General features: G+C 37.0%; 1 protein-coding gene across 4 annotated transcripts in view; it reads right to left on the minus strand.

Moving 5' to 3' along the window:
• MPP7 (membrane palmitoylated protein 7) overlaps nt 1-14,702 on the minus strand; it is a 283,907-nt gene that overhangs the window by 45,116 nt on the left and 224,089 nt on the right. For all 4 annotated transcript variants that reach the window (XM_032349737.1, XM_032349736.1, XM_032349734.1 and 1 more), the window contains one exon: nt 4,924-5,094. In XM_032349737.1, coding sequence (XP_032205628.1) covers nt 4,924-5,094 — 171 coding nt within the window. The remainder of the gene's footprint in view (nt 1-4,923; nt 5,095-14,702) is intronic.

Consider the following 14,702-nt stretch of genomic DNA (forward strand, 5'->3'; position numbering starts at 1 on the left):
CGTCACAGGGCTTAAAAAAAAAGCTACAGGATCCTGCTGGGAATGTAAAAATACAGTGAGAAGTGCAAGCAGCAGAATGTCTGTCAGAAAGTAAGGCATGAGGCCCACAGGACAGAGTCCATATTCAATCCACCATCAGGTGCCAGGAACCCAAAGATCAATGGGCAAAGGGGATTTAGGGCAACTTAAACGCAATCAACCTCTTCACTGAAGATTTCAGCCAGGTGAATTTTAGTTCAGTGACTGTGGACCCAGACAACAAGCACTTATGGAAAGCTACAGCCAAAATACCTGTGATCACCTGTGACTTGGGGCTGACAATGGAATGCTATGTTACATATTTTCAGGAGCCTGATTTTACTAAAAGGTAGTCTAGAAGGTGCTGTGGTATTCTGTCCTGATAACCCTTTAAAACTCTGAGCAGGAGACACAAGAGTCAGGGTAACAGCACTCAATTTTGAGAAGGCTGATTAAGATATACCAGTGACGGGGGCGCCTGGGTGGCTCAGTGGGTTAAGCCGCTGCCTTCGGCTCAGGTCATGATCTCAGAGTCCTGGGATCGAGTCCCGCATCGGGTTCTCTGCTCAGCAGAGAGCCTGCTTCCCTCTCTCTCTCTCTGCCTGCCTCTCCATCTACTTGTGATTTCTCTCTGTCAAATAAATAAATAAAATCTTTAAAAAAAAAAAAAAAAAAAAGATATACCAGTGACGAAGGGCAAATTGTATCTGGGACAGGAGTTTAAAGCTTTGAGGAGGTCTAGCTCCACTCTGGTGGGATAAGCACACTACAGCCTGTCTCCCACACTGATCACCATTAAAACCTCTGGCCAGCACACAAAAAGCAACATAAAAATGTGCAGACTCTGAAAAAGCAAATGAAAGCAGGCAGAGTATAAAAGGATGTCAGATGTGGAGAGACGACCCCCAAAGTGATGAAGTTTCCCTGTTTCTCTTTCTTTGTTCTTAGGCTTTGCCGGAGGATGACTATCCATTCAGAGACGGCAGTGGACTGTGCTAAGACCCCACAAAAGTGGTGGGCTCACTCCTAAGATGTTCATACATGAGACGAATCCAAAACAGCATAACTAAGATTAAAACCACTGTGTAAGTGTCTGACACAAATGCCACATGCAAGAAATACACTCAAAACAGCACAGCAAAGACTTGAAAACTGAACTAAGGCAAACAGAATAAGCCTACTCAGGCTGACAGTCTGCTAAAAAATGGAACATTTTTCCAGAGGAATATAGTAAGATCAAAAGTCTATACAAAGTAATGTTCAAAATGTCTAGGATACAGAACAAAGTTATTCAACACACACAGATGATGGATTCTAAAAAAAATAAAAATAAAATAAATCGACAGATGCCAACCACAAGATAAGCCTAACATTGGAATATCATTGGATAAACAATTGTAAGGGCCTATTTAGCCAGAGCAGCTCCACCCTGACCCTGCCCCTCACCCCTGACCCCCGGGGAACTTACTTAAAAACAAGTCCCAGAAACCAGTCCCAGGTAACAAAGCCCAAATACAAGGGTGGATCAGGCCAGGTGGAGGTAGCCAAGCAGTGGGGGCACATACTGTCTCCCTAGCTACCAAGGAGTATGGGCTCCGCCCTTTGGGCGCCAATTCTGACCAAGGTGATAGGCTAGTTCAAATATCTACTATAGGGTAAACTGTAATTCAATTGGTCACTTATGTGTGACCTAACAGGACTGTGCAGCTTTCTCTGTATTACAATCTCATTCGTCACCTGTGCGTGGCCAGGCCCAACCACATGGCTTTTGCCCTTAAAAGCTAGTCTGTAAGGCAGAGAGTCGTCGCCTCTTTGCAAGAGACGGCCCTGGTCGATCAGTTTGATTCTCGATGCCTGGCACGAAATAAAGCTTTGCTTGACCTTCACTTTGTGTCAGTCTTGCTCCTTTGACCATGGACCCATTATTGGGGGACCCAACACAGTAGTTATCTTAACTAAGCTTCATGAGGCAAAACTAAACACACTTGAAATGAATGTAAAAATTAAGCTCTTACTTGAACTTGATAAAAAAAAAAAAAACAATGAAAAAAGTTAGCGATTTCACAATAGAAAAAAAATACAATATCTGAAAGATAATTATTTGGCCAGCAGGAAACAGAGCAACACAGTGATGATGAAGGAAAGAGTCAGAGATCTTGAAGACAGACCAAATGAAATTGTCAAATTTGAGAAACAAAACCACTGAAAAAACAAAAATCAGAGCCTTAGGATCCTGTGAGACAATACTAAAGGGTCTAACACATGTGCTACCAGAGTCCCAGAAGTGGAGGGGAAAGAGATTAGGGGGGGAAAAAGAAAATCTTTGAAAAAATTATGGCCAAAAGTTTCCAAAATTTGGTGAAAGTCATAAATGTTTAGATTTCAGATGTTCAGTAAACCCAGGCACATTAAACTCAAAGCACAAATAGATACATCATAATCCAACTTCTGAAAATCAAAGATTAAAAAACCCCTCAAAATCAATTAGAGAGAAATTACATTCAGAGGTAAAGCAAAAAAGTCATCAGATATATCAAAAATCAAATAAGGAAACAGATACCAAAAGAAGGCAGCAAAGAACAGAGAAACAAACAAAATACAAAGGGACAAACAGAAAACAAATAGTAGGCCTAAAATAAAAATAATGGACCTAAATTCAGCCATATCAATAGTTTATATTGATATAAATGGTCCATACATACCAATTAAAGATGTAGATTATTAGACTGGACAACTACAAGACCCCAGACTATGCTATCTGTAAAAAACAAACAACCCGACTTTAATAATAAACACATAGATGGGTTAAAGTAAAAGGTCAGGAAAAGATGTAGCATGCAAACAATAAGCAAAGGAAAACTTAGTGGCTATGTTATATATCACACAAAGCAGATGTCAGAACAATGAATATTACCAAGGATAAAAGAGGACATCACATAATAAGAAGGTCAACTCATTGAGAAAACATAATACTCCCAAATGTACATATACTCAACAACAGAGTTTCTATATGTCTTAAAAGCTAACCGATGTGAAAAGAGAAATAGACAAATCTACAATGACTGAGAATTTAACACTCCTCTCCCAACAATTAACAGAATAAGTGGACAAAAAATTAGTAAGAATATGGAAGACCTAAATAACATCATCAACAAACTTGACTTAAATAGCATACACCAAACACTCCATTCAGTAACAGCAGACTACACATTCTTTTTAAGTGCACACAGAACACCCAATGACATGGACCATGTCCTGGTCAAAAAACAAAGTAACAAACAAAAATCTGATAAATTTAAAAGAACTGAAATCATACAAAGCATATTGTCTGACCATAATGAAATTAAGCAAGAATTCAGTAACAGAAAGATATTTGGATAATCCTCAAGTATTTGGAAATTAAATAACACAATCTAAACAACTTGAGGATCAAAGAAATCACAAAGGGAATTAGAAAGTATTCTTATTTGAGTGAAATGGTATAACGATACAACAGATCAAAATTTGCTGGTTGCAGTGCTTAGAGGGAAACTTAAATTTATGCCTAATAACACTTATATTTTTTTTAAGTGTTTCTAGTCAATAGTCTAAGATTTAACTTTATAAAACTAGAAAAAAAGAAAAATAAGTCCAAAGTAAGCAGAAGAAGGAAATAATAAAGAACACAAATCAGCAAAATTGAGAAAAGAAAAAAAACAATTTCAATATACAAGTGGTCTTATAAAAGATCAATAAATTTAGAAAAAGGCAGGTAGACTCTACGAAGGCCAGCAATGATCCCCAACCTCCTGTTTTTTTATACCTTTGTGCAATTCACTCTCCTTGATTGTGAGTAAAATCTGTGATTTGCTTCTAATCCATAGAATATGAAATGGTCTGTTCTTTTGCCTTCTCAGTTTATACACTCCAATGAAGCAAGCTACCACGCTGCAGAGGCCCACATCACAAGGAACTGAGGGTGGGTTACTTGAAGTAGATCCTTCATCGGTCTAACATTCAAACTGAGACACCTACCTGTGGTCAAGACTTGAGAAGCCTTATAAGAGATCCTGAAGCAGAGGACCTAGCCAAGTCAAGCCAGAATGCTCTAAATTTTAACCTGCAGAAACTTTCAAATAATAAGTATGTGCTATTTTAAAGTCACTAAGTTTGTAGTAAACTGGAGCAGATTATGAAGACTTAAACTTTGAATCCTACAGAATTCCACACGAGAACTCTAAGAACTTATTATGGAGCAATATACACCTGATTTAAGAGTGAAGACACAAATTATCAATAACAGGAAGGAAAGTGACATTACTCCAGAACTTACATAGAGTTAAAGGATAATAAGAGAATATTGTGAACAGCTTTATGCTTATACAATTGGCAACTTAGGTGAAATGAACAAATTCTTTCAAAGACACAAACTGCCAAAGCTCATTCAAGAAGACAGGCTAACGACATGGATGAAATGCATTGTGCTGAGCAAAATAAGTCAATCAGAGAAAGACAAGTATCATATGATCTCCCTGATATGAGGAAGTTCAGAGGCAAAGTGGGGAGCTTGGGGGGTAGGGAAGGAAAAAATGAAACAAGATGGGATTGGGAGGGGACAAACCATAAGAGACTCTTAATCTCACCAAACAAACTGAGGGTTGCCAGTGTGGGGGGGGGGGTAGGGACAGCGTGGTTGGGTTATGGACACTGGGGAGCATATGTGCTATGGTGAGTGCTGTAAAGTGTGTAAACCTGGCGATCCGCAGACCTGTACCCCTGGGGCTAATAATACATAATATGTTCATTTAAAAATTTTAAAATTTAAAAAAGATTTTCTTTGGTTTGAAATCTTCAAGCACCATGCTCTTTGAAGTTAAATTCTTCCTATCTCGCTTTCATCAGAATTAACCCAAAAGGCACACTTACCAACCAGGACTACAAGCCGGTATTTTTCGTTCGTTTGCCGCCGATACGGCGTCACTTCCTCATATGTGGGCACATCAGCGGTGTCGTACTGGTCACTCTTCTTGCATTCATACATGGACTTATTTGTTTTCTTATCTTTCCTACTAAGACGAAAACTTCTCCTAAAACCAGCTGCAAAAGACCATATATATATATGTATTTTTAGTAATAAGAATTACAGAAAGAAACCTCCCAAAACACAAAAATGAAAAAACCCTCAAAAGCTGGATTGGATTTTTTGAACCAGAATATTGTCAAAAGTATATTTAGTAGGAAAAAACACACAGATACTACACAATTTAACTAAAGCAACCATTTATAAGAGAATCCTTGAACATTTATTTTTATAGTTGTAATAATATTGTATTTGGTTCCAAACTATAAAGAGTTCTCAGAAATCAATGAGTAAAATAATTGTGTAATAAAGCCAAATAAGTTGAAAATAGTTTATCATGGACTGACTGAACACAGTTGATAAGAGAAAGTTAAAAGCACTGTAGAAACATTTAAAACATAAATGCTGAATTCCCTCATTCAAAAATACTGGAATATATTGGATTGTAAGCACAACCTAACAACATACCTGTGGCACAGACAAGCACCTATTATTAAATAAAAAGGAAACTAATTTAGGGAGAGCTCAGTGTCACACACACCAAACAGGGATCGGGCCAACTGAAGAGCAAGTTCTTTGACTTTTACGCGATTCCAGCATTGGGGGGCAGGGGCAGTAAATGACCATGTCTGGTTTCTTCTTCTCCTATGGAAAAGTCCATGGTTTTATAAGTCAAAGCCTACTGAATTTTGGGAATAAGATTCATAGTCTCAAGTGTGTACTCTTATCAACAGATCATATGATCTTTTCCTAAAATAACTGTACAAGTACTTCAATAAATGTAAGTGCTTAAAGCTCAAGGCTGTCATTAAACACATGGGCTTAAAAAGCTAAGGCAAATGTTCTTGTTCCCAGTCAACCCCCATTTCATTCTACTTGCTCTTCGTGTTGTTGCATTGTTTGGGACTTATTTCCTTTCTAGAACAGTGATGTTCATCACACAGAGCATGATTTCATCCACAAAACACAGTATAAATTCAGTAAGATGTGAGTCCATTCTTGACCTAACCCTCAAAATCCAGACTTTAAGGAAAACTGTTCTACTTATTGAAATATTATATATATTCATATCAGCTCCATGGTACAAAGCAAAATGCAAGTACATTTTTAAGTATATGAAAATATATTCTCTTGGAAAAGAGAATATATTTGTTTGGGTATTGATATCATCAATCAGAGATTTCTCTAAACTCAGACCAAGAATCGCCTCTTTGGGTCCCTTTCTTTCTTTCTTTCTAGAAAGAAATGCAAGTATGTATTTAAGAAATTAAGCATTTAAGAAACTACCAGGATTTAAAATAAAGGCCAATATTAAAAGCAATGATCAGTAACCCTGGAGTCATAGCACTCAATTTATGGATTCATAAATTCATATGGATTCAGTTTAATAGAAATCAGCCAAGATATTAAGAAGGGGGTGATAAAATGTTCACCTGATAATAGAGCTCTAGGGCCCACCATGAATCATTCTGACGTTGAGCAGGTACTCAGATTATTTGAAGGAAAAGATTTACAAAGGATTTGGGACAAGAGTCCATCACTCTAAAGCTTTCGTATCAAAGGCAGAAGGCAAAGAGGAAAAGGCAAACAGGGCAGGGAATAAAGCACTGGGAATAAAGCACTGGCAATGAGTAATGTGCGGACCTGGCCCTAGGATGAGGAAGTGTCAATTCCAAAGCCACTCATGCAGGCAGAGTTCAAACTTCTCTATAAAGGGTCAAAGGGAAGCTGATTATTACTAATCTCTTGTATTTTTTTAGGACATTGGGGAATTATTATTAATCTCTTATATTTTTTCGGATATTGGGAAAGACTCATGAGAACGTAGGAAAAGGGTTCCTTTACATGGGAGTCCTCGCAATGCTACGCCGGAAGTGGGGGGATCCCTACAACTGCTCCCAGTGCTTGAGCGACAGGCTTCTCAGACAACTCTCTTACCAATTTGCAGAAATCAGTGATGCCATCCTGACCCCGCCCCAGCTCTGTCACCTGTGACGGCTGGCCCACCCAGGAACCCAGCAGTAGATGGCGTCCGGGTTAGCACACAGACTACACGCCAGCTCTCCTAACTCCTTGATGCTGCTATTCCAGAGTTTCTCACTTCAGGTTCCCACAGTTCTTGTCTCGTGGAAGGCAGTTATAGGGTAAGTGGGTGGAACTGGAAATTTCCTCATGATTATTCTTTGCACAGGGGGAGGAGGGTTTCCCTCAAGTCCCTACAGACTTACGGCCCAGGAATGAATCTAACCAGGACAGAAATGTTTCATCCACAGCAAATGAAGTCCAGAAGGAAAAACCTGAAAATTTCTGAGCCACGAATCCCAGCTAAGTCCTGAATTTCAGTGAAAGTGTTTACCTGATTGCATTTTTACAATTAACTGACGTTTTTGCTTTCATTATAAACAATAAAGAAATAGTAGGAGAAAGTGCAGGTAATCGGATTTCTGATGTGAGATTCTCTGGACATCAAAGACGGGGACTATGGTCTCACAGGACGGTTTGGTGATACTTGCTGTCCAGGGCTTGGTACAGAACAGGTGATTGATAGAAGTCTTATAAATTCAAGTAATATAAAAAAGCAATTAACAAAACCCCACTTCACCCCTGTCACATCTTCATACTGTAAATTTCAACAAAGAAAGCAGGGCATTTGCTATTTTCACAAGAGAAAATTCTAAGGGGCAGGCGTAATTACAAAACACGGCGTACGCAAAGGCAGAGAGCTAAAGGGAGCTCTGGGGACCATCCTGGCCTGCAGCGTCCTTGCTCGCTGGCCGCACAGATGGTACAGATGCCACCTGCCCATGCACGGTGACACCGTCCTGATCTCATTCCCGCCAGTTTTCTAGGTGACGATGACTGAGCAACTGGAATTCCCACAGGTGGTGAAGGTTCAGCGTCCCGACCCAAAATCCTCACAAAAACAAGGAGAAACGGCAGGTCACCACACCACGCCTATTAGAGCAGCAGTACCGAGTGTTAAAAATCGAAGGCCAGGAGCACCTGGGTGGCTCAGTGGGTTAAGCCTCTGCCTTCGGCTCAGGTCATGATCCCAGGGTCCTGGGATCGAGCCCCGCATCGGGCTCTCTGCTCAGCGGGGAGCCTACTTCCTCCTCTCTCTCTGCCTGCCTCTCTACCTACTTGTGATCTCTGTCTGTCAAATAAATAAATAAAAATCTTAAAAAAAAAAAAAATCGAAGGCCAGGCACATCTGGGTGGCTCAGTTGGCTAAGCAACTGACTCTGGGTTTTGGCTCAGGTCTGATCTGAGAGTCACGCGATCCAGCCCCGCATCGGGCTCTGCACTCAGCACGGAATCTGCTTGAGATTCTCTCCCCCTTCCTCTGCTCCTGCTCACTCTCTAAAAGAAATAAAAAATCTTTAAAAAAAAAAAAAAAAAACTTTGTTTTTGAGGACCAGAGGTGGCGAAGTCTGGGTCAGCGTCTAGATTCTGACACCTACTAGCTGTATGAGATTGCCGACATTTTAAAAACTCCTCTAAGGCTCACTTCTCAACTTTAAAATGAGAATAAGAGTATCGACCTTAGGAGGTTGTTAAAAGAGTAAACAAAGAATTCACATAAAGCGGGACGCCTGGGTGGCTCAGTTGGTTAAGCAGCTGCCTTCGGCTCAGGTCATGATCCCAGCGTCCTGGGATCGAGTCCCACATTGGGCTTCTTGCTCACCGGGGAGCCTGCTTCTCCCTCTGTTTCTGTCTGCCCTGTGCCTGTGCTCGCTCTCTCTCCCTCTCTCTCTCTCTCACAAATAAATAAAATCTTTAAAAAAAAAAAAAAAAAGAATTCACAGAAAGCATTTGGCCCAGTACCAGGCAGGTGGTAAATACCTACATATATTAGCTGTAGATTAGTACTTGATTATGTCTCCAACTAACTGAGCAAAAAAGGGAAAAACAAGGGGCTTGTTCATAAGGGTTTAAATGGCTGTTATAGAAGAATATTTAAATATAAAGACTAGTATTAAAATTACAGCCAGGTTTAAATGTTACATATTAAAAGTACCTATTAAAGTAGTAAAGCATTTTAACAAAACACGACAGAAAAATTTAGTATGCCCTATCCTTTCGCTATCCCCCGCTGCAAGATACTCTAAGGTTATGTGTTCTATCTGGTACAATATTTACATGTAAATAGCCTCCTTCCCTCTTGTCTTCTTGCTTATTATGACCATGTACTCTCCTGATCCACAGACACCTGTCTACTTTCCATATTTATAGCGCTCCATACACATAAATATACAGGATAAAACGAATTTTCCAACCCAGAGGAACCAATAAAACAGCCAGAACAGAGGATACAACAAAAGGCACTAAATTCAGAGTACATGCTTGTGACGGTTTCTCAAACCAAAACAGGCTATTTTCCTAGAATCTATCCTCCCCAGGACGTCAGGGGTGAGGGCTTGTTTGGCACACTGTTCAAGGCTCTGATTTTCAAACGTGGGTTCCATAATGAGCTACGTGCCAGCACACACCTTAGTAAGTAAGGTTAAAGGAAACTTAATTCTGTGTCTGGAAGAGGCAATTTCTTCCCTTCAGCTTTTATGTGGTTCTCTTATTAAAAGGAAGGTTTAAAAATATATACTTACAAGGAGAGTATGTATGCAAAGGGTTCGTTCAGGTACCTGTGAATAAACAACCTAGGACCTACTGAACCCGTGTTCATTTTCAACACGCAAGTCTTAGCAAGAGCTGGCTTTAAAAAAGTAAGGGAAAAGGAATGGTAACGAGGAATCTGGAATAAGAGAACAGTTTTACACAAAATATATTTTTCCTTATATTTCACATTTTTGTAATTTATAATTGGCTCAACATTTTTATGGACAGGCTTTTTCCAGCGAGCTTACCCACAGCTGTTAGAGATTTGCGTGTTTTAAAGGAACAACACGTTTACTTTACTACAATAGTAAAGTGACTCTAGACTAGGACTGCAGCCGCAGGTCAGGCCCCTGATCACAGGAGACACTTCTTATCTCGTATTTTCCAGTAGAAATCATTTATGATCCCTTATTAACTTAGCACATAATTGCAACACTTCATTTAAATAATTTTTTATTATAAAGAGAAACACTTAAGTTGCCTGGTGTTTGCTCCTTATTTCAAGAAGATCGCAATAAACATCCCCGAACATACCCTTTATTCCATCTCGTGGACTATTTCATTAGGATAAATTGCCAGAAGCTAGACAGATCTGGTCCAAATGCTTCTCAGATCAGTGAATACCAATGTACATTTCCACCAGCAGAAAGTACGATTTCCCATATATTACACCAGTCTCTCATAAAGACATTTATAATTGCTTTGAAATCTTCAGAGATTTAAAAGTGAAAAACCTGTATGCCATTTCACCCTCACTGTTACAGAGGCTGGCCTTTTTTTTCAAGCTTATTATCCATTTGCATTTTTTATTTCCTTTGTAAATTGCTGCTTATTACATTTTGATCACTTTCTGAGTATGGTCTTCATAAATATATACACATACACATATCTTGTAAGGTCACAGCCCTTGGCCCTAAGTTATTGCAAACACTTTTTAAGATTTTCAATTTTCCATTTAGAAGAAATTTAAAATGTTTATGTAGTTGAGTCTGTTTCTTTCTTTTGTGATTTCTTTCACTGTTTTTAGGACTTTCCTATCCTTGGGTCTGATAAATATTCACCTATATTTTCTTAAGTTAGAAAAAAAAAATGGGTTGCATGGCTTTACACTTACTTTTTTTTTTTTTAATCCCATCTGGAATTACTCAGCTGTAATCATGAGATCAAGCTTGTGAGGTGAGGCTGTAACTTTATATTTTTCTAAGTAATTAACCAATGGTCCCAAAAATACTTACTGAATAATCCTTTCACTCCTTTATGTTGATACATACTTTGTACTAAAGTACCAGATGGCTTGTTATTATGACAAGAAAGGAAGAAAGAAAGAAAGAAAGAAAGAAAGAAAGAAAGAAAGAAAGAAAGAAAGAAAGGAAGAAAGAAAGAAAAAGAAAGGGAGCCAAAAATGTGATTCTTGGTCTGAGTTTAGAGAATTCTCTTACTGATGATATCAATACCAAAACAGAAGTTATGATGGTGGTGGTTGATAAGTATTGAGAACTTATGAGATAACAGACACCCACTGAAGCCTTTATGTGGTTTAATTCATTTACCTCCCATAGCAACCCAATGGGGGAGGCAGAATACTCCATAGGCTTAAGTGGTCCTTCTCTTAGTGATATAAGTCACTCAGAAAGACAAATATCGTATGATTTCACTCATATGTGGAATTTAAGAAACGAAACACATGAAATGGGGGGGGGGGAAGAGAGGCAAACCATAAAACAGACTCTTAAGGATAGAGAACAAACTTAGGGTTGATGGAGGGGTGGTGCATGGGGGACAAGCAAGATGGGGGATAGGTATTAAGGAGGGCATATGTTGTGATGGATCACTAAATTCTACTCCTCAAACTAATACTGCGCTATATGCTAACTGGAATCTAAATAAAAACTTGAAACAAAACAAGACAAAAGTGATTACCAAGGCTGTGGTTGAAATACTACATGATGAAAGAAGCAAGGTTGAAATACTATTCCAAATATATAGACGTAGAACAGAAGAAGTGATGAGCCTTCTGTTACTTTATGTAGTAAGGAAATGAGAAAAGATGAACCAGCAGTGTATTTTGGGGTTTAAAAATTATAAGCTCCTTTCTGTTGGAGACGTATTTTCAGATATAATTAAATGCATTTTTGATCCTCTTCTGTATTCAAGATGATGTGTACAATCTGAAAATATATACAATGGTGTCTCTGCTCCCCCAAAGCTACCGATCTATTAGAGGACATGGAAATATGCCCAAATACTTATAATAGAAGGGGTTTCACAACACAGGCTCATGACTAGAACTAAGATTTTTAGCAAGTTCTCTAATTTGACAATGACATTTCTATTAAGTGAAAAAAAAATTAAACTCAGCAAGTTGTGACTCGATCATTTACAAAGCTAGTTGACTTTATCCAGAGATTATAAAACTTAATGCTTACATATGTAAATTAAGAGTCATTTGTTATTAAAATAAGTTTCATAGTGTAGATTAAGTAATACACCTATCCTATAGTTTCAAATATTAGTGATGTTTTAGAAAAAAAAACTTGAAGTATCTAACATGTACATAAGTATGGGAATGATTAAAATATGCAACTTTTTCAAAGAAATGAGGTTAAGCCATTAAAATTATAATTCTAAAACTACAGAGCGCCACAAAATACATTTGATATAATAATAAATGGAAAAAACTGGACAGAATACAATAGTCATACTTATGAGTTTTACATTTTTACTAATATAAAAGTTGGTATGGATACAAAATTGTGGAAGAAATAGCATGAAGACAGACAATGGTTGTGTTAGGGAGAGAGGGAGGTGAACCATTATTATTGTTCTATTTTTCAAACTTTCTGTAATGTTAATTTTAAAATTTGAAAAAAAAGTCCACAAAACACAGTTCATAATATATGAACAATCAAATGAACTCCACTACGGACAGATGTATTTGTGTGTTATACCAACAGGTAAGACAAAATACGTTTGACTATGTCTTAGAGGCAGGGTCAGTCTTCTATATTTTGAAATAATTACGGTAACAGACTACATTTTTATATTCTCAAGAGTTAGAAATAGCCAATAAGTTAAAATATTAAATTTTTTAATCATAAATTGTTATTATATTCATTGGCTCCCAAAAATTAGTAACTTAAGTGTGAATTTACAATATAAATATTTATCATTTTAATAGCCTTACTTTTTCATAAAACTTTAAGACACTTAAGATGGCATTTTATTAAAAAACACATGATCATTTATTTTATGTCCAAACATGTTCATTACCACAAAAGGCCCTCCAACAGAATCAAGGCTACTCATCACCAACACTAACACAGCCCCAGAAATCACACACATGAACAATTGAAGTGACATCTGCCTTTCTGTTAATTCAAAGAAAATAAATACAACTATGTTACCACCCACAATTTTCAAGTGGGACAGTTTCAGTCTTTGGTTACATTTCTTTTATGTAACCAATTTGGTCTAAAAACATCAGATATTATATATCCTCAATGTTCTCAATAATAATGATCTTGTAATGTTTAAATATAGATGTTTGTAGAATGGGAAAAATATTTCAGTGAAATTGTTTGAATCATAAAATAGCAGTATTGATCACAGGCACTTTAAAACTTAGAGATTTATGGAAGGATCTACTCTAAAGTTCCTAATTTTTAACAAAATACATTTATTTGATACCAACTCAATCAAGAAAACTGCTTACTTTCTTAAAAGGAGATAAAAATAAACACTTCAATTCTTTTTTCTCTCCTTAAATACATGAAAATGTGGATTCTTTTTCTTTTTTCTTTTTTTAACTTGGAAGAACTACCAAACATTGTGTGAAAATCATATTTTGCATCTTAAAATACTGGATTAATTTGATGAAGCTAATATTTAATAGTTCAATAGGTACCTCAGTTACAAGGAAGAAAATATTTTAATGTAAATGAACTTTTTAAGAAGATTAAAAAACTCATGTAGACATTAATAAAAACTAAGCAGCTGGAAATTATTATACAGTGTTAGGCTCATGCCAACATAACATTGAAAATTTCCATTAAAATAAACATTTTTAATATAATGCCCATGTTGCTGTAATAAGTCATAATGGACATGTAAAAACTATGGGAACATGGTCCTAAGATAAAATTATTATTGAAATGATGGTTCCACAGTACTCCAATCATAAAATTGTCCCAAAGACAACTAAGGATAATTGAGACCAAACAAATAATCAGATAAAAATCTTGGGAGGAGGTTTAAATTGAAAAGCAATACCAATACAAAACTATAAAAGTAACAGAAATCTAAAGAAGCTGGGTTAGTCAGCTTCTTGTATTCATCTTATAAAACACTGTCAGGGGGGAAAAAAATCATCACAGACACAGGAACATTACCGTGAATTACATTAACCAACTTTACATATGCTAATTTTGTGTATAAAGTGGAACAAGGCTTTTGAATAAACAAATAATTTATCTCTGAAATGTTACAGGTTTCAAGATGCCCTCAAAAAAACTTAAAGAAATGTTCAAACGCCATAAATATCCTTTAATCATTCAGCTCATCTCAAGCTAAAAATAAAAATAGAAACTCAAAAGTGCCTAGTGAAATCATGGAAGCTAATATAAGATATCAATTTGCAATTTCCAAGAAAAAAACTATTTAGGTCTTAAAAAGTTTTCCTGATACCACTGACAATTTCTTTTTAAAGCATAGCACAGGATTACCATAAAAAAGGAGAAACCACATGAGAATTTCATTTTCTGCCAGTCAGCTAATAAAGAAATGAGTTTTTACTTACACTTTCAAAATTATGAGAAAATACGGTACGCACACATAGAATTACATATAAAAAATACAGTTCTAAAAAGAGGGGAAGATTGGATTTTAAAATTGTAATATATTTTTTTTAAGTTGTGTCTATGCAACCAAAAATTCTCCAAGCAGGAATGGTTTCTTTCTGTCAGAGAAAATATTTCCAAGTAGTATTCCAGACATGTTGAGATTATGCAGAGTT

Source organism: Mustela erminea, chromosome 6 (assembly GCF_009829155.1).
Source record: "Mustela erminea isolate mMusErm1 chromosome 6, mMusErm1.Pri, whole genome shotgun sequence".
In the NCBI taxonomy this organism is placed as follows: Eukaryota; Metazoa; Chordata; class Mammalia; order Carnivora; family Mustelidae; genus Mustela; species Mustela erminea.